General features: G+C 43.7%; 1 protein-coding gene across 2 annotated transcripts in view; it reads left to right on the forward strand.

Moving 5' to 3' along the window:
- The first annotated feature begins 70 nt into the window (after nucleotides 1-70).
- The window catches only part of LGMN (legumain), a 50,246-nt gene continuing 29,131 nt past the window's right edge, over nucleotides 71-21,185 (forward strand). Inside the window, exons 1-2 of one of the 2 annotated variants that reach the window (XM_037832029.1) lie at nucleotides 71-207; nucleotides 7,548-7,713. In XM_037832029.1, coding sequence (XP_037687957.1) covers nucleotides 7,558-7,713 — 156 coding nt within the window. In that variant the 5' untranslated portion in view covers nucleotides 71-207; nucleotides 7,548-7,557. Of the gene's footprint in view, nucleotides 315-7,547; nucleotides 7,714-21,185 lie in introns of both variants that reach the window. The other variant, XM_037832030.1, reaches the window with a different exon arrangement.

Consider the following 21,185-nt stretch of genomic DNA (forward strand, 5'->3'; position numbering starts at 1 on the left):
CTCATCCTCGTTTCCCATTGGCTTTCGTAGACGCCCCGCCCCGAAGCTTCACCAATCACCGTGGCGTAGTAGGCCCTCAAAACTGGGAGCTAGGGGCCTCACCGCAATCACTGCTGGGCGGACGTCGGGCGCCGGTCGTCTGAGGCTGCGCGCTGCGAGGGGTTCCCACGGTCCCGCCACCGCCACCACCGTCGTCTCCCGGCGCAGGTAATCGTCGGTCCCGGTGGGAGGCCAGGGTCGGATTCCGTGCCCCGGGCGAGAATCGCCTGTCTGCCGCCCTTCTCGGCCGGGACTTGCATTTCCCCCGGCCTTCTGTGAGTAATTGGTTTCTCGCTCTGCGACGGAGAATTTCGGGAAACAATGACTCCCAAGGGAAACCCCGCGACTCTCAGCCGGCCAGTCTGTGGGGTGGGGTGGGGTGGGGTGGTGGAGTCGCTCTTCTGTCGCTCGTGCTCAGGTTGGAAGCCCAGGCTCCTCCTCCACGCTGAGGGGGAGACTGAGGCGCAAGCGGACTTGGCTGAAGTCCACAGCCAGAGGTCCCTGCGGGCTGCGGGGCTGGGGCTTCTCCGACCTTATCATCTAGGAACAATCCAGGCTGTTGGTTGCTTTTAAGGTTGGCACCTGTTTCCAGCCAGGGCTGTTAACGACAACAACAAGAACTTCCAAACGTCTAAAAATACCTGCTCGGAGAAGTCGGGGAAGCCCTCGTTGTCAGATGTTTGAGCTAGTGAGAGCTGCAGGACGAACCACTTCAGCGGTGGAAGTGAAAGTAGCTGGGTTTGGTCCCTGTCCCTATTAGAGTGGAGGTTATATCTCCACAGGTTTTCCCATGCCGATGCTTGAGAATCCAACACTGGCAGCTGGAGGAATTTCGTGTCACGTGCTTCGTTTTATAGATGAAAATAAGTGCCGGTTCAGGGACTCGCCCTGTGGTGTGGAGTGAGTGGAGTAGCGCAGCGTTCTTTTCGCAGGGCTTCGTTAGTCAACAAACATCTGTTGAGCCTTAAGAAGCTTCTAGGGAAGGGATTGTTTCTTAAGCGTAGAGGGCAGTCAGTAGTGAACAATTCCAGAGTTACAGGGGCAGCGTCTAACCTTGATTTGTGAGCAGAGTTTGGGGGATGAGCAGGAGTTAGTGAGATGGAGGAGAAGAAAGGGTTTCACCTGGAGAATATAGGACTGCGGCGGCGCGGAAAGAGCAATGCTCTTTGGATCTGGAGTAGCAGAGCCTTGTTGGAGGAGGGGATTTCATGAGATGCCAGAATAGAGGGTTAAGCAGAACTACAACTGGTTTGCTGGATTGTATTTAGTCCTGAAAGTGCATATGGTCAGATCTGTATCTTAGATTCTCCATAGTGTGGAAAAGTACTGGAGAGAGGCTATGTTAGAGATAGCAGGGCATTGCAGTAATCCCTGGGGGAATTGTTGAGGGTTTTAAGATAGTTGCAGTGGGAATGGAGAGAAGAGTAACAATTTGAGAGCTATTAAGCAGGTAGAATCCATCATAACTAGCATCTGGCATGTAATATTAGTCAGTAAAAATGAACTAGCATTAGTTCTGTCTCTTGGGATTTCCAATTTACAACTATTTTTTGAAGAAATGCCAGCTTTTTTTTTTTTTTTAAACTGTAGAAGTTGCTTTTTAGGCCATAATTCAAATTCCAGCTGATGATGGGAGAAGTTGTCACATGTATTGAGGGTGTTGAAATCTGAATGATTAATAAACATAGAATGAGACTCTTTTTCTGGTAATCCAGGAAATGCAAATTAGATCATTTTATATCTACCAGAGTAAGAATTTTAAAGTTTGATACTATCAAGAGATTGTAGTATTTGAGGAACTAAATTCTCATTCACTACTGGTGGAAATGTACCTTAGAACAGCATAGCCACTGGCAAAATGCCTCTCTTAAGGCCCAATGGTTTCACTTATAGAAAATACCCTGGAGAAATAGAGACATTTGTACACAGGGACAGGGGTATAAGGATGTTTATTTATTATGTATTTATTATTTTTACAATGTTTATTATTATTACAATGTTGAAATGGTAAAAAGTGGAAACAGCCTTAAATGTCCATTAGTCCATTAGTAGGGGAATGTTTACAGAGTGGGTATGTATGTTTTAAAAAGTATAGTAAATGGATTAGAAGAATAGTGGTTACCAGTGATGTAGGGGAGAATGGGACTAGGAGACTGGGGAAAATTTCATCTGTAACGTTTTATTTGTTTTAAGGGGCCCAAAGACTTAAATGCACAAAATATTCACAGTTGATGGTTTGGGAGATAGGTAACAGGTGTTTTATGTTTGTTCTTTCTACATTGCTTTGGTTTAAGGTCCACTCTCCAATTTCTTGAAATAAAAGTTATAACAGCATTTAACTTAAAATTTAGCCATACAAATTGTGTTCAGTCATTTTGGAAAGAGACTACTAAACTGCACTGACCTCAGGCTTCCAAAAATAGTAATTTGGGTAAAAGAAGTTCAAATGATAAATGAGTGTTGAAAATGTGGAAAAACCGTTAATCATTGACCCATATTTACTTTACTAGATTCCTAAATTCTCTTCACCATTAGATATTAAAAATATTCTTTTGATTTGTATCTGTATTCATGAACAGTTCGGTTGTTTGTACCTTCTGTAATGTAAAAAGATAATTTAAGAAAAGATAAAATCATCACTCTGTGCTCTATAAACACAGCAAGTGTTCAAGATTTTATTTGACTCATTGGTGAGATGTTACATCCAGGCACTTTAATAGATCAGGAATATTTGAAATGAATGTGCAAATAGGAGGCAAGACTGACCTATTTCCAATGGGGGCGCAAGTCCATTGAACCTCCACTTGACAATTCATTTGCATATCTATAGATAAGCATTATCTGCATTGCTGAAATCCAGTTTACAGAATTATAAAACAACTGCTATCGAATCAGTGTTGGGTAACCTTGAAGGGTGTGCTCTATCTAATCTAGAGTCTCCATTGACATTGAATCACAAATATTTCCCTTTCGAGGAAAAAATGGATAAACCAACTTGAACAAAATACATTTTTTCATTTGAGATTTGAGATAAGATCTAGTTGGGTTTTGTTTTAATCCCATTCTTTAATCATGAAATCAAAGGATTTGAGAACTGAATGGCCCCTTATAGCTTGGTGCTACCATGTCATTTCACTGATGGAGAATCACAGCCAGGGAGGAAAGCACTCTCCTGAGTTAGTGGCCGTGACCTGGCCTCTCTCCTGTTGTCAGCCGAGGCTCACATATGAATTTATTGTCACCCCCTGGGGACTTAACACTGGGCTTGAAAACCTTCAGCTTTGGAAGGCTCTTTACCCCCCCATTGTGTAACCAGCTGCTCTGCGTGGCTTGAGTTTATCATATCTAACCCCGTCGCAGTGAGGACAGGCCGGGAGAGGTCAGGCCTCGTGGTGGTGAAGGTGTGGGCTTTGCCGTCAGACTTGGGTTTGAATTTATGTGGCCTTGTGACCTTTGTTGCTGGTGATAATTTATCTAGAATGGGCATTGCCCCCAAACCTCGTACCCAGAACTCCCTCTCCCTGCCTTGGGTTTCTGCAAAGCAATCATGGCTGGCTCACAGCCTCTATGTTTATATTTAAAGTGTTCCTCTTCCTCTTGACTGTGAGCTCAGTGAAGGGCTTGGTCTCTTGGTTCACTGTTCAGCACCCACCTTGTGAGTGTTCAGTCCGCATTTTTGGGTAGATGGATGGATGGATGTTGGAGAGGGGATGGGTATGAGGGCACATTCAGGGAGACTTCTGTGTGTCTGGGACCATGGAGGGCTACGGGCAAAAATAGCAGAGTCACAAAGATCTGGTTTAGCAGGGACCATTTACTTTTGCTTCACAAATTTTTCACTTTGATGAAACAGAAGAGTAGGGATGTGGCAAGATCATTTGTGACTTTGTTTGGTCCTTCAGCTTTGTCAAGAATGATGCTGGCTAGGAAATTGCCTTCTGAGGCCAGCTGCATCAAGAAATGTTCATTGCTGTGGGTAATAGAGCAATGATATTACAGTACTTTCACTTCTCATCTTTACTCAGGTCTCAGTCTATTTCCCCAAATAGTGTTAGACACATGGTTTGTAAGTGGAGTTTTCGCTTGAGTGTGTGACGTACTGTGAAGTTTTTGACTTGGCTTTATTTTCTAGGAAATGCACCTTTTTTTTTTTCTTCTTTTTTTTAAGTTAGAGCAGTTGTAGGTTTACAGAAAAATCAAACTGAAGAAGCACAATTCTTTATAAGAAAAAAAATGACAGGGGCAACATAGCCAAATATTAAGTTTGATTATCATTTGTGTATTAATAAGGTACTTTTCCTCACTGAAGAGTAACTTACCAGTATATCAGCAGAAGAATGAAAGACAAACTTGAACTTGTAAAGATAGCCAGGCATTGCTTTTTTAGTGCCTGCTGCCTTGATTGCTAATTTACACAGTTCCCCTGGTGGTGTCCATTCTGTTGTTAATGACTGTCAATGAAAGATAAAAAGAAGACAGGCTGTCTTATGGACTGGAGGGACATTTTCACTCCCTAGGGTAAGGGACAGCGAACGACCACCAATAAAGTTTTATTGGAACATAGCCGTGTCCATTAGTTCATATGTTGTCTATGGCTGCTTTTGCAATGCAGCAGCAAAGTTGTATAGTGACAGCGATTGTATGGCCTGCAGAGCTGAAAATATTTACCATCTGGCCCTTTACAAAAAAGTTTGTGGCCCCCATCCTAGGGGAAGGCTTCCCGAGGAGGCTTAATTTTAGTGAGGAGATTGCTGGGCGAGCTCAGAATCAGGTGTGAGCCATTGGTTGGATCATCTCAGTGTCGCTGTCACATTTCCCCTCCAGGGGCCACTGAAGATCCCTGGGGACATGGAAGTTTTTGCTCCATTGGTATCTCTTGCTTGACTTCCTGGTTGCTTCTTCAGATGTTTGTGTAATTGACCTTTTATCCATTACCAAGAGCCTGAGGATGACTTGGTCAGGTGGAGTGGACTTGGGAGTAGCCTCCTAAGGTGTAAATTCTCAGACTGTCCCGGTTCTGGCAGTGAGGGGTGGGGGTTGGGGACTCAGTTCGGTGACCCCATAAGAGATAGGCAGGTCATTGCAGTAATTCCTGGGAGAACTATTGAGAGTTTTAAGATAGTTGAAGTGAGAAGGGAGAGAAGAGGGAGAACAATTTGAGAGCTATTAAGTAAGTAGTATATTATACCCAGTGCCTGGATTTAATATAAGTCAGTAAAAATATGCTAGCATGAACTCTGTCTCTTGAGATTTCCAACCTGCAACTATCTTTTGAAGAAATGCCCAACTTTTTGTGCTGTATTAATTATATTAATATTAATTAATATTAATGTGTCATATTAAAAATAAATATGTAATGCTCACCTGTTCCAGGATGATCATAAAAGCAAACCCGGGGGCACCTTACTGTGGTTCCTCACCCATGGACCTCACAGTGTTGCTAAAGACACCTGAGTTGAGCACCAACTCAGTTAAGAATGAAGTTGGGGTTCAGAGCAGTGCAGTCTCTTGACAGGGCTGCTGGACCTCGGAGAGAGAGGGACCCTGAGCCCACCAAGGTTAGGAGAGGGGCCTGCCAGGTCAGAGTGTGGTTCGGGGCCAGCAGCACCGGCCTGGCCTGGGAGCTGTTAGAAATGCAGAATCTCAGGCCCCACCCCAGACCCACTCCATCAGAATCTGCATTCTAACCAGATCCCCAGGCATTTTGGTGCCCTGGCCTAAGGTACTCTTAGTCATTTAAACTTTTACAAGAAACTCAGGCTTCCTTTGGCTTACTTATGGGGGAAGACCCATTCCATCATTTTAGGTTTTAGCAGGGTTCTAGTGCGGAATGTGGAAGAAGGCTTAGAGGCCTTGAGGTGGCTCATCACTGGGCTGGCTGCATGCTTCACGAGGAGAGGCTTTGTCCCCGAGCCCACTGGATTCCCAGTGCTTGGCAGGGTTGGTAGTCTGGGGACACGGGATGGATGAATGAGCCATGAAAAGACGAGCCCGGGTCAGCCCTGCGGGCCGGGTGGCGCCGGACAGAGATCAGCCCTCGGCCTCCTTTCCGCTCTGTGCTCTTCTTATCACAGCCACAGGCCCGGCTTCTGTCACAGGAAGGCCGTGTTTTAAATAACTTTTGGCACTGAAGTCTAAAACTGGGCATTTACTTTGTTAAGAATAAAGTCAGGAGATACTGAACCGTGTAGCAGAGAGAGCGTTAGACCAGGAGTCGCGAAGGCACGGGCTCTGGGCTCAGGCCGGAGGTGACTGTCCGTGGATACTGGGCCAGTTACTTGCTTTCTTGCTTCACCCTCTGAAAGAGGAGTGAGTATTTGCCCTGCCTGTTGCATAGGACGCATCTGAACGCGGTGTGTTATACAAAGACATTAATTTGGACTGTTGATGCTTGAACAGAGCTTATCCAGGTAACTTGTCCATAAGCCTATAAATTGCCCATTATATTGAACATATGTGAATTTTTACAAACTTTATAAGTAATATATATTAATTGTATCAAAAAGAGATCAGTGTAAAGAATGAAATCAGCTTAATCCCACCTACCACCCAGAAATAACTATTGGTAAATTCTTATGTCTGCCTTCCATTTTTTTTTTTTTCGGCATATGTTACAAGTATATTCTTTTCTTGCAAACGAGAATGTGATAAACATTTTTGAATGCAGTGAGTTTTGTTGATGAATTTTGCCTGCTGTGTTCCAAGTTGTGACAAAATATTTAAAAGGTGCCTAAAGGGCTTTCTGGATATTCTTTAGTTTATACTCCTGCCTTCAACCTATTGTGAAGATTGGGAGTTTCAGGCAGGCCCCTTCTCCACGTGGGGAAAGGGGCAGCAGAGCTGAAAACAGAATTCTGCTTTGTCACGATTTTCATCCTTATGTAGTCTGTCTGATGACTAAATGATCTTACCTTTTTGATGCAGGTTGTGCTGGTTTGAATGTATTGTGTCCCCCAAATGCCATTATCTTTGTGGTCTTGTGTGGGGCAGACCCTTGGGTGCTGGTTGTATTTGCTTGGAGTGTGCCCCACCCAGCTGTTGGTGATAATTTTGATGAGATGTTCCCATGGAGGCTTGGCCCCACCCATTAGGGGTGTGCCTTGATCGGTGGAGCTATATAAATGAGCTGACTCAAAGAGGAAAGAGAGTGCAGCTGGGAGTGATGTTTTGAAGAGAAGCAAGCTTGCTAGAAAGGAACGTCCTGGGAGAAAGCCGTTTTGAGGCCGGAGCTTTGGAGCAGATGCCAGCTGCCTTCCAAGCTAGCAGAGGTTTTCCGGATGCCATTGGCCATCCTCCGGTGAAGGTACCCGATTGCTGAGGTGTTACCTTGGATGCTTTGTGGCCTTAAGACTGTAACTGTGTAATGAAATAAACCCCCGTTTTATAAAAGCCTATCCATCTCTGGTGTTTTGCATTCTCCAGCATTAGCAAACTAAGACACAGGTACTGGCAGTGTCCTTATGTTCTTGCTATTGCTTTTTGACTTGACTCTGCTTTTTTCTTCTCAGATTTCTGCAGATGAACCCAAGGCACAGAATGATTTGGAAAGTAGCCGTGTTGCTCAGCTCGGTCCTGGGGATTGGTGCTTTTCCCCTGGATGATCCTGAGGAGGGAGGCAAACACTGGGTGGTGATTGTCGCAGGTTCAAATGGCTGGTACAATTATAGGCACCAGGTAAGAAAATGAGTAATCTGCTTCCTCATGATGCTGGTATTCTGTAAACCATCTTGGACATTGTTAATAGAAAAGACTTTTAAAACAGCCATTTATTACCCTGACTAGGCTGGCTAAAATATAAGTGTCGGTGAGGATGCGGGCAATTGGAACCCTCATACATTGCTGATGGGAATGTAAAATGGTGCAGCCACTTGGAAAACAGTTTGGCAGTGGCTCAAAATTTTAAACAGTGGCCATATGACTCAGCAATTTCACTCCTAGTTATATTTCCCAAGAGAAACTGAAAACCCTTGTGCATACAAAAACTTAAATACGCATGTTCATAGCAGCATTATTCGTAATAAACAAAAAGTAGAAACAGGCCAGTGTCCATCAGTTGATGCATAGATAAACAAAATGAGGTGTGACTATGTAAGGTAATATTTGGCCAGAAAAAGGAATGAAGTACTGATACATGGTTCAACATGGATAGACCTTGGAAACGTGAAAGAAGCCAGACACAAAAGACCACAAACTGTATAGGCCCATTTATATGAAATGTCCAGAAAAGGCAAATCCATAGAGACTGAAAGTGAATTAGTGGTTGCCAGGGGTTGGGGGATAGGAGAATGGAGAGGATGGGGTTTCTTTTTGAAGGGGATGAAAGTGTTGGAATTAGATAGTGGTGATGGTTGTATAACTCGGTGAATATACTTTAAAAAAACACTGAATTGTATACTTGAAAAGGCTGACTTTTGTGGCATGGGAATTATATCTCAGTAACGCTGTTATTTTTTTTAAAAGTGATGTAGTCTCTCCATTTTCTGAAATGAGATGTTCAGACAATCCTGGTCTCCGTGTGCCAGGCATGTCACACGCATTAACTCAGTTAACCTCGCGCCATGTGCTGTAGGTGTAGTTCTTATCCCCTCTTTAAGAATGAGTGAACTGAGGCACAGAAAGGGAAAGCAAGTGGCCCAATGTCACACAGTGAGGGTTGAAACCAGGCAGGCTAGCTCTAGAGCAGCACTGCCTGAGAGAAGACAAAGGAGAGCCGCAAATGTGAGCTGCATTTGTAATTTAACATTTTCTAGTAGCCACATTTTTGAAAAGTAAAAAGAAATGGTGAAATTTATTTTAATATATGTTACTTAATCCCATATATCTGAACTAGTATATTTTAATATGTACTTAATATAAAAAATGTCTTTTTTTGATGCTTAGTCATCAAAATCCTGTGTGCATTTCACACTCCCGCACATCTCAGTGTGGACCAGCCACGTTTCAGATGGTTGGCACAGGTCTGGGGTCTGTGCTGCCTGTCACGTGAGAACTCACTCAGATGTTTCCCTTCCGGGGTCGGCGTTCATGCCTGTGAAATAGGGGAGTGGTTCGATGAGGTCCCTACCAGCTTTAAAATGCGTTGCTTATTGAATGATCTATTTCTTGAATAGCATTTGTATTTTAACTGAATTGGCTCGATTAAAAAGTTGTTGCATTGGCAAAATGATCCCTTTTCCTTCTACTTAAGTGCAGACTTGACCCACTTAGAGAGGAGCAACCTGAGTAGGTAACTGGTTCAGCTCTTTGTTTTCTCCTCCCTCTCTAACCAAAAGTTAGAAAGAGCATGTGTTAAGTGTAGATCATGAAGGACGAATGGGCTGATTCATCAACCACCCTGGTTTTTACACAACCAACTTAAAAAAAAAATTAGCTAATCATTAAGCATAGGTTTTCCAAGTACCTTTGTTCCCAGAAAACCCTGTTTTAAAGGTGTTATTAGTTTCCCTGGGTGAAATACTAAATATCGAAATAGACAAAATGAAGAGAAGCAAGGCACAAAGAGTGGCATAGACTGAAGTATCTGTCCCCAGTGAGAGAAGGCGTGCTGCCTCATCTCATTCTCACTCAAGTGCACACACACCCCCGCCCGCCAGCTGGATCTGCCCTCAGCCGGCCACCAGCATTTGCTTTCTGGACTTTGGAGGCTGATCATTAAAAGCATCTGAAAGCTTTCCACATAGAACCTATGAAGAGTTTTATACATAGATTTTTCTAGAGGTTTACATTTTCCTTGGATTAACATGAAATCCATTATCACACATCTTTCATCTAGGGAAGATCAGCACATCAAATGCAATAAAATCATTACAGGGTGCTTTCCTATGCTTTATGATGACTACTTAAGCCAATTTTTTTTTTTTTTTTTCCTGACTTGTGTTTCCTGTTCTGCATTTCTGCCTGGGATTGATGGATGACCTGTGGAGAGAGGTTGGCTTACAGGGATGCTGGCAGGAGGCTGTGCATCTGGGCTCTGGGTGTGTGCTGGGTCGGGGGGCCTCTCATGGGCTGAGCTGGGTCTGTCAGAGGCTGTGGAATCTAAGTGTGTTCTCCGAAAGGGTGGCATGGACAGGATGAGCTAAATGAGTGAGGCAGGTGGGTGTGGGAAATGGGGAAGATAGTGGAGATGGGACTTGTTGATCACCAGCACAAGAGAGATGCAAGGGCTGGGGTTGGCCCGGGCAGTCCCTCCGAGAGGTTCTAGCCGAGGGGGGCAGGTCTGGGGTGAAGGGTGCTGGCCCTTGGGAAGTGAGGCAGGTTCAAATGGAGTAAGCACACAAGTGGCCCAGGACCACAGGGCCCCCAGGGGAAATGGTGTTTGCTCCTTCCTGGTAAGCGCTCCTCGGAGTCGGGTGCTGGTCCGGGTGCTGGGGTGTGGGCGTAGCTCCCTCCCCGTGGTGCTGACTTTGTGGTAGGAAAATGCTGCAGGTTGCTGAGCACTGACACTGTGCCGGCTTCGGCTCTGATCACTTGAAGTGGGTCATTTCCCTTAGTTCTCAGACAGCCCAAGGGGGTAGATGCTGTTACATCCCCATTTGAAGATGGGAAGCTGAGGCTGGAGAGGCCTGGGTATGAGGTCACGCAACTAGAAAGGGTGGAGCTGGGGTGTGAACCCAGCAGTGTGACTTCACTGTCCACGCTCACCACCACTGCTCTAGACACGTGACGTGCCTTTTGTTTTAAAATAGTTTCCTTTCTTTTAAATTACAAAATCAACACATCAAGGTTGATTATAGAAAACTTAAATACAGATAAGCAAAAGAAAAACAGGTCACTTGTAATTATACTGCTCAGAATCACTCTTACATTGCATTCTGAAAATGGCAAATGTGGCAGAATTTTTCTGGGCATAAAAACAGGCATATTGGTCTATTTCGCTGAACACTTCTCTTGGAGGCTCACGATATGCAAAGGTGTGTATATATGTGGGGGCAGGTGGGTGGCTGTGGGGTTAGAGAGAACGGTGGTGCAGGGGCCCTCTGGTTGGGAGCCCTTGGCCTTACTGGGCAGGTGCACAAATACCTGAACACAAGGCCGAGAAAGGCCAGTTCCTACAGGAGCTCCAAGTCCTGAGTGTGCGTCAGGGAGGAAGTGAGGCTGGTCAGAAGAAGGGAGCAGAGGATGGCATCGTGGAGGAGAGATCTGAGGTTGACTGGAAGGGTGATGGCATTCCCACAGATGGAGCTGGGAGAAGGGGTGACTTCAGTATGGAGGGTGTCCTCATTTCCTAGATCTGCTGTGACAAAAGTGCCACAAACTGGGTGGCTTAAAACAACAGAAATTTATATCCTTTCACAGCTCTAGAGGCCATAGTCCAAAATCAAGGTGTCGGCAGGGCCACGCTCCCCTGAAACCTATAGGGGAGAATCCTTCCATGCTTCTTAGCTTCTCGTGTTTTCTGGCACGTTTTGGCTCGCCTTGGCTCATAGATGGCAGCCCTCCAATCTGTCTCCATCTCCACATGGCCGTTTTCTCTCTGGTCTGTTTCTGTCCTCTGCCCTTCTTATAAGGATGCTCATCATACTTGATTAGGGCTCACCCTAATCCAGTTTAGCTTCATTTTAACTAGCATCATCGGACTATATTTCCAAATAAGGTTGCACTCATGGGACCAGGGGTTAGGACTTGAATGTATCTTTTGGGGGGGATAAAATTTGACCAAAACAGGGGACTAATTAAGCATGCAACCCTGTTGCCTATAACCCAGTTCCTTTCTACTTTTCCACTTTGCCATCATTGTGGTTTTGACCTGTCCTTGAGATGCAATATGGCTGCAGTTGTTCCTGGTGTCACATCCAAACAAACATAATCTTGTAGAAGATAAAGAGGTGATTTGTATATGTGTGTGTATCTGTCTGTTTCTCTTTATGTCAGCATAGAAATCTTTTCCAGATTTCTGGTCAGAATTCAGTGCATCACACGTTCATCCTCAGACCAGTCCCAGGTGAGGGGAAAGGGGCTTCCAGGTCTGACACAGAGAAGTTCCTGACCACTTGGAGCTGGGCAGGTAACCTGGGGAAAGCCAGTGCTCTGACAGAAAGGACGAGTGGCTGACAGGGCCCATAAGGACAGCACATGGTCCAGATGGACTGGAATGGGGAGCCAGTGGCAAGTTTGGGTGAGGACATGGTGAGACATGTTGGGGGCTGAGAGGCCAGCTAACAACACCCCCTTTCTTTCCACTTATAACTAGATAAAGGAGTTGGACTAACCCCTAAAGTGATCCCTGGCCCCACATCACCAATTGCAGAAGGGAAGAGGGAACCCCAGGACTCACTGTGTGCCTGTCAAGTTCCCGCCAACACACACACACTCGGAGTCTCCCCACTACCATCTGGCTCAAGATCGGGAGTCAGCAAACTTTTTTCAATAAGGGACCAGATAATGAATATTTTAGTCTTTGTGAGCCAAGAGGAGAAATCAAGGACATTAATGTAGGTACCTATATAACCATTTAAAATGTAAAAAATGTAGCTCTCGGGCTATCGTTGTTTGCCAACCCCTGCTCAGGGCCCCCTGGACTGACCTCCTCAGGCTCTTGACCCTCGTTTATATCATGGACTCTGGGATGATCTGTCCTGCCCTGTGGGTGCTGAGGCATGTGATACCCTTCCTTGCCTTATTCTCCTCCTCCCCTGGCTTCCTGTAACCCTTCACACTCTCTGGAACAGGGCCCAGCACAACAAATAACTTGTTAACTGAATGAACATATGGAGATTAAACAGAATATTAGCTTTATTGCTGGTAAAGCTGGATTGAGAACATGGTTTGGCTCTATGTCCAGATGGACGTCGTGCTCTTTCATCCCCACTGTCTCCCCAAATGTAGGCCTTGGAACCACCCAGTTTGGTCTGCAGAGCTGATAGACCCTTATCCAGCTGCAGAAGGAATCATGTTCTCATCTGGAGTGCCTGAAGAGGATGGGCTGCGAGAGGCTTCCCAAAGGCAGGGTTGGGCCCAACTCAGCTGTGCTTTTCTCCACGGGAGCAGGCCAGGCACCTTCTGGGCCCTTCCTGCAGGCAAATACCCTGAGAGGGGAAGAGTGACTGGAAAGCCTCAGACGAGATGAGCTCTTGGTAACTCGGGAGGCATGGGGCAGGAATTTCTCAGTCTTTACACTGTAGAATGTTTGGCAGCACCCCTGGCCTCTACCCATTAGATGTCAGCAGCACCCTCTCTCCACTTGTGACAACCAAAAATCTCTCCAGAAATGTCATATATGTATTCTGGACACAAGGGGTGGAGGAGCGGGGCAGACTCACCCTGGGTTGAGAGCCTTGGCATAGAGGAACCATTGGAAACTTCTGGTCTGGGACTGATGAAATAGAGACCACCTGGGAAAGTTTGTTTGCAGTGGAGTGTGGCATGGACTGGAGTGTGGAGTTGGGGAACTTGGGGGGCAGCTTGGAAGCTACTGTAGAGCTTTAGCTATTAGAGGGAAAAGTCTGTCCGGGAGTTTGTGGTCACAGTGAGGATGCAGCGGTCTGTTTTGAGCTTGGCTTTGTGGGGAGCATAAAGGAACAGGAGTTGTCTTTACAAGAACATCATTACCTGGTTTCCAAATAGATCACGCACCTCCAGGGTGCCTGGGCTGTGGCTGGAATTTATTCTGCAGACATCTGAGTCCCTACTGTGTGCCAGGACCACAGTGGGCACTGGGACCCTAAACAGATGTGGGCTCAGCCCTCAAGGAACTCCCGGAGGCCTGGGGGGTTGGACTGCTCAGTAAACAAACAGTTGTCACTAGTGAGGTGAGTGCAGCATTGGAAGCTTAGACAAGGGCTGGGAATGGCCCCAAAAAAGGAGTGAGTTCCCAGGAGGGGCAGACACAACTTTTCAGAGGAGGAGATGTTTGAGGTGGGTTTTGGTGGGTAAGTAAGAGCTCTTCAGGTGAGTAAGATGGAGAAAGGTGATGCTGATAGAGAGAGACCACTGTGTACAGAGGCATTTAAAGAAAAAGCAGCCTGCCGTGTGGGGAACTGTAAACTAACTGTCCAGTCTGACTGGAGCATGGGTGCATGCTGGCGTGTGGTGGGAGACGTGGCTGCGGGTGGGTGTGGGAAGAGGGGCTGCAGCAGTCGTGAGGGGCCTGGTAGGTGCCATCCAGGAGAGTGTAGGTTTTACACTGTGTCAAGTGGGGAGCAGTTGATTGGTTTTAAGCTGGGAAGTCAAATTTGCACAATGGAAGGCCATCTGGCATTGTTGTGGAAGCTGTATTGACAGTGGGAAAGCAGATACCTCTGGTAGAATAGAGAAGAGCGGAGGGAGGGATTGCAGATGTATATGAAGTTGCCACAGGACTCATGAGGGGTGGCTTTCATGGATGGAGGAGAGGGCAGATTTGGGCTGAGCCCCTGGCGGTGGCACCTAGAAGGTGTGATGTATGCAGTTGTGTGATGAAAGGTCTGTTGTGCAGTGTGCAGATGTGTGATGAAATGTTGGTGGTGAGATGCACATGGGCCGTCTGCTGGCTGATGTCTGGCATGTGGTTGAAGGGACAGGTCTGGAAGCCTGGGAAAAGGTAGTTTGGGGAGCGGAACTTGCAGGTTGACAGCATGTATGTAGCAGCCAAACTACAAGAGTAGGAGATATTGCTGGGAGAGATTGTAGACCATGAGGAAACCTGGCAGAGGAGCTGGGAAGGCTTGGCTCAGGGACGGGGAGAACCAGATGGCATCAGGAGTTGTACGTTTCTGGAAGGGCAGGGAGGAAGATGATGGTGGCAGCAGGCCCTGGGCACTGTACTGAAAATTGTCGGCTTCATTGAGCAATAAGTAACTCCCTAGGGGCCTCAGGAGGCAGATTTTTGGAATGGCAGGGGCAGAAGGAATGTGTAAACAGCATGTGGTTGACAGCTGTGCAGTCTGTTTGGCCAAGTTTGAGAAACAGGTCACCTGGGCAGGGGTTGGCCTAGGGGAAGATTTTTCAGGATGGAGAGATCTGGGCAGGTGGGCAAGGAAGGCCTAAGACCTCGATGAGGGTGGAGGGCTGGGCTGTTGCAGTTGGTTGAAGGTGAAGTTTGCTGGTTGCTCAGGTCATCAGGAGAACTTGGAAGATACCCAGGAGGATAATGGGAGGTGAGGCAGACCCCGAGCCGGGAGCTGGGCTCTGGGGCTCCCGTGAGGGGGTTGTGGGCTTTGCATCGGCAGGAGGGCAGAAGGGAGGAGTGGTTGGAACGCTGATGCCCACTTCTTTTTGCCAGTCTAGAGCATGGAGCTGGTGGCGAGAGAAAGGGAGCCCCCGCCTCCTTCTAGAAAGGCTTTAAGGGCATCTGTGTCCTGGGGTGGGGTGGGGCAGGGAGGGACGGGGGAGTCCGGGAGAACTTGTTCCTGTGGGTTGGGAGGAGGAAGTTTGATGGAGAGGCAGGTGGGCGGAAGGACCACCTCCTGTTTTATGAATGTATATTTTAAATATGTGCAGTAACCACTTTCTCATTTTTAATTAGAGAAGTTGTGGATTTATCGGAAATTTATGCATAAAATCCAGGGTTCTCTTATACCACCCTGTTATTAACACCTTGCATTGGTGTGGAACATTTGTTACCATTGAGGAAAGCACATTTTTTAATGGCTTTTTTATTTATTACAGAAGTAATTTGTGTTCACTGTGGACCATTTAATTCTGATACTATAAAGAAGAAAATTAAAAATTCCCATAATCCAGCCCCTAGGGACTATTTATTGATAATCTTCAATTTGTATAGTCTTTTTCCTGTGCATGCATATATATCAGGTACGCGTTAATGAGATCCCACTATGCCTACTGCTTTGTAACCTGTCTTTATTATTAGAGAAGTTGTAAGTTCACAGAAAAATCATGGATAAAATAGAGATCCAGTAGACCACCCTCTTATTAACACCTTGCATTAGTGTGGTACATTTGTTACCATTCTTGAAAGAGCATTTTTATAATTGTATTATTAGCCATAGTCTGTGGTTTAACTTAGGTTTAACTCTTTGAGTTAGACAGTTGCATGGATTTTTAAAAAAATCTTTGTCCTAGTAACATGTATTTAACCTACAATTTCCTCTTTTAACCACATTCAAATATATAATTCAGGGCTTTTAATTACATTTACAGTGTTGTGCTACCATCACCGTCATCCATTACCAAAACTTTTCCATCATCCCAAATAGAAAATCTGTACATTTTAAACCTCAATTCCGTATTCCCTGCCCCTACCCCATTTCCTAATAACCTGCATTCTAGATTCTGATACTGTGGGTTTGCTTATTCTAATTATATCAAATCAGTGAGGTCATGCAGTATTTGCCCTTTTGTGTCTGGCTTATTTCACTCAACGTCATGTCTTCAGGGTTCATCCATGTTGTCGCATGTATCAGAACTTCATTCCTTTTCATAGCTGAATAATATTCCATAGTATGGATAAACCACATTTTGTTTATCCATTCATCAGTTTATGGACACTTGGGTTGCTTCCATCTTTTGGCAATTATGAATAATGCTGCTATGAACATTGGTGTGTAAATATCTGTTTGAGTCCTTGCTTTCATTCTTTTGGGTATATACCCAGAAGTGGAATTGCTGGGTCATGTGGAATTCTATTTTTTATTATTATTAAATTCAGTTTTATTGAAATATGTTCACATACCATACAGCCATCCATGGTGTACAGTCAGCTGTTCACAGTACCATCATACAGTCATGCATTCATCACCCCAATCTATTTTTGAACATTTTCCTTACATCAGAAAGAATCAGAATAAGAATAAAAAACAAAAGTAAAAAAGAACACCCAAATCATCCCCCCATCCCACCCTGTTTTTCATTCAGTTTTTGTTCCCATTTTTCTACTCATCCATCTATACACTAGAGTGTGATCCACAAGGTTTTCACAATCACACTGTCACCCCTTGTAATCTGCATAGTTGTATAATTGTTTTCAAGAGTCAAGGCTACTGGGTTGGAGTTTGGTAGTTTCAGGTATTTACTTCTAGCTATTCTAATACATTAAAACCTAAGAGGTGTTATCTATATAGTGCATAAGAATGTCCACCAGAGTGACCTCTCGACTCCATTTGAAATCTCTCAGCCACTGAAACTTTATTTCGTTTTATTTCGCATCCCCCTTTTGGTCAAGAAGATGTTCTTAATCCCACGATGCCAGGTCCAGATTCATCCCTGGGAGTCATATCCTGCATTGCCAGGGAGATTTACACCCCTGGAAATAAGGTCCTACGTGGGGGGAAGGGCAGTGAGTTCACCTGCCGAGGTGGCTTAGTTAGAGAGAGAGAGGGCCACATCTGAGCAACAAAGAGGTACTCAGGGGGAGACACTTAGGCACAGTTATATGCAAGTCTAGCCTCTCCCTTGCAGTAATGAGCTTCATAAGGGCAAGTCCCATGACAGAGGGCTCAGCACATCAAACCGCCAGTCCTCAATGTCTCTGACAACATTAGCATAAGTCCAGGTGAGGAAGTCCAACTCTTCTGCATTTTCTCCCAGTTCCTCAGGGGGGCCCTGCAAATATATTTTTATTCTCTGACCAAATTACTTTGGGATGTTGTCACTGTTTCACTCTAACCTATACAAACCTATCATATCTCACTCCCTATTCAAAGTTCCATGCAATTGTGGTGTTTGAACAAACTGACTGTAGAGTTATACTGTTTAGAAAATGTAGATCTTGCATCAAATAGACATCTCTTCCCTTGGTTTCACATGGAAATTGAAATTTTAAAACAGTCAGTTTTGACCTTTACCCTTTGGCCCGGTTTGCCCTAGTCTTAACCAGATTTGCTTCATTCATATCACTAATTGAAGTCTGGGCTCTTTTTCAGGTTTTGTTTTGTTTTGTTTTGTTTTAGCAGTTACTGTATGCGCTAATATTGACATTCATATCTGCTGATCTCTAGCTCTGAGTTTCAAGTGTCACAGAGATACCCAGTGTTCCAGAGACCAATCAGGTTATACACAAAGGGATCAGCATCTCAGAATTTGGAGATAGCCATTACAATTCAGGAATAGATTTAACTGCTGTAAGAGCTTACAATCTAGGGACCATTACAGTAATCGTTCCCTGCTTAGGCTGTGTTCCAAGATTCATTTCTGAGTTTTACACATTGTAGTTAGTCCATATTGGTGAGGCATTATAGTGTTTGCCTTTATTTCTGATGTATTTCGCTCAAAATGCTGTGTACAGGATCCATTCACCTCGTTGCATGTCTCACAGCTTCACTCCTTCTTGTAGTTGCTCACTATTCCATTGTATGCACACACCACAGTTCACCATTCTGTTCCTCAGTCTGTGTACCCTTAGGCCACGTCCACCCATTGCAAATCATGAATATTGCCTCCATGAACACCAGTGTGCAAATGTCCATTCATGTCTCTGCTCTCAGATCTTCCAATTACCTACACCTTAGTGAGGTTGCAGGACATTATAGCCCCCACATACTTAGCTTTTTGTGGAACCACCACACTGACTTCCAGAAAGGCTACACCATTCTGCCTGCTCATCAACAGTGAATAGGTACATCCCTCTCCCCATGTTTTCTCCAACGCTTTTACTCCTATATATATTTTTTCCTGCAATTTTATAGTTATATTCACATACCGTACATTTATCCGCAGTGTACAGTCAGTTCACGTTATCATCATGAAGTTGTACATTTATCACCATAGTCAGCACTTGAACTGTATAACTTGGCAGAAAAACTGGAGTGGCCAATGACTGTTACTAAATGTACAAATATAAAAATGTTTTTACATGTGGGAGAACAAATGAATGTCAACCATGAGAGAGTGTTGAAAAAGGGATGGTATTTGGGAAAAAACATAAAGCAAACTGGCGTCTGTGGTCAGCAATAACATTGTAATATGCTTCCATTAAATGTAACAAAGGCAATATACCAAAGTTAAATGTGTATGAGAGGGGGATATAAGGCAGGGATATGAGATTCTTGGTAGTGGTGTTGTTTTCTGTCCTTTCTTGGAATTCTATTCTTAACATTTTGAGGAACTGCCAAACCGTCTTCCCACAGCAGGTGCACCATTTTACATTTCCACCAACAATGAAAGAGTGTCCCTATTTCTCCACATCCTCTTCAACACCTGTGTTTTTCTGTTTTTTAATAGTAGCCATTCTGGTGGGCGTGAAAGGGTATCTCATTGTGGTTTTGATTGCACTTTGCTACCAGTAAATGTTGTTGAGCATCTTCTCATGTGCTTTTTTGGCCATTTGTATATCTTCTTTGGAGAAACGTCTGTTCAAATCTTTTGCCGATTTTTAAATTGTGTTAGTTTTTTTGTTGTTGAGTTGAAGGATTTCTTTACATATTCTGGATATTAAACCCTTATCAGATATGTGGTTTCCAAATATTTTCTCCCATTATATATATGTATGTTGTTGTTTTACTTTCATGATAAAGACCTTTGAGGCTCAAAAATTTTTAATTTTGATGAGGTCCCTTTTATCTATTTTTTCTTTTGTTGCTTACGCTTTTGATGTAAAGTCTAAGAAATAAGAAACCATTGCCTAACACAAAGTTCTGAAGATGCTTCCCTACATTTTTTTCTAGGAGACTGATGGTTTTTAATTACTGATTCAATATCTTTACTGCTTATTGGGTTTGTTGAGATTTTCTGTTTCTTCTTGTGTCAGTGTAGATAATTTGTGTGTTTCTAGGAATTTGTCTATTTCATCTAGGTTATCTAACTTGTACAGTTGTTCATTGTATCTTTTATAATCCTTTTTATTTCAATGGGATCAGCAGTAATGTCCCTGTTTTCATTTCCAAATTTACTTATTTGTGTCCTTTCTATTTTTTTTTCAGTCTAGCTAAAGGTCAATTTTGTTGATCTTTTCAGAGAACCAACTTTTAGTTTTGTTGATTCTCTATTGTTTTTTTTAATTCTCTGTTTCATTTATCTCTGTTCTATTCTTTGTTATCTCCTTCCATCTGCTGACTTTGGATTTAGTTTTCTCTAGTCTTCCAGTTTTGAGGTTCAGTCTCTGATGTAACTTTTTCTTTTTCATTGTAAGCATTTATAGCTATAAATTTTCCTCTCAGCACTGCCTTTGCTGTATCCCATAAGTTTTGGGTGGTTGTGTTTTCCTTTTGATTTGCCTCAAGATATTCCCTAATTTCCTCTGTGATTTCTTATTTAACCCTTTGGTTGTTGAAGAGCTTGTTGTTTAATTTCCACATTTGTCCCTCCCTTATTTATCTGTAATGTCATTCAGTTGTGGTCAGAGAAGATAAATTGTATCATGTCAATATTTTTAAATTTACTAAGACTTGTTTTGTAACCTAACAAATGGTCTGTCCTGGAAACCGACAAATGTGTACTTGAGAAGAATCTTGTCTTCTGTTACTGTTGGGTGAAGTGTTCTATATGTGTCCGTTGGGTCTGGTTGGTTTAGGCTGTCATTCAAGTCTTCTATTTCCTTATTGATCTTTTTGTCCAGGAGTTCTGTCCATTATGAAAGTGGTATAGTAAAGTTTTTTTACTGTCAATATGTAACTGTCTCTTTCCCCCTTCAAGTCTGTCAGTATTTGCTTCATATATTTTGGGGATTTGCTGGTAGGTACGTATCTATTTATAATTGTTACATCTTCTTGTCAAATTGACCCCTCTATCAATCAGTATACAATGACTGTCTTTGTCCTTTTTAACAGTTTTTGACTTCAAGTCTAATTATACTGATATTATTATAGCTACCCTAGCTCTCTTTTTGGTTACTGCTTGGATGGTATACTTCTATCATTTTTCACTTTCAAACTACTTATGTCTTCGAATTTTACGTGAATCTCCTGGCAACAGCATATAATTATAGTTGGGTCATGCTTTTTTATCCATTCTGCCAACCTCTGCCTTTTGACTGGAGGCTTTAATCCATTTACATTTAAAAAAGTGGTTACTAATAATGCAGGATTTTCATCTGCCATTTTGCCACTTACTAGTCTTTGTAAGTATTGTACCTTTTTTTCCCTCAATTCTTCCGTTAATTCCTACTTTCATATTTAATTGATTGTTTTGTATTTTACCATGTTTGGTCCCTTCTCATTTCTGTATGGATATATTTTCATATATTTTCCTTGTGGTTACCCATGGGGTTAAAATTTAACATCCTAAATATATAACAATTATATTTGATTTTATACCATCTTGACTTCAATAGCATA

The sequence above is a fragment of the Choloepus didactylus genome, chromosome 4 (assembly GCF_015220235.1).
Source record: "Choloepus didactylus isolate mChoDid1 chromosome 4, mChoDid1.pri, whole genome shotgun sequence".
NCBI classification, from domain to species: Eukaryota; Metazoa; Chordata; class Mammalia; order Pilosa; family Megalonychidae; genus Choloepus; species Choloepus didactylus.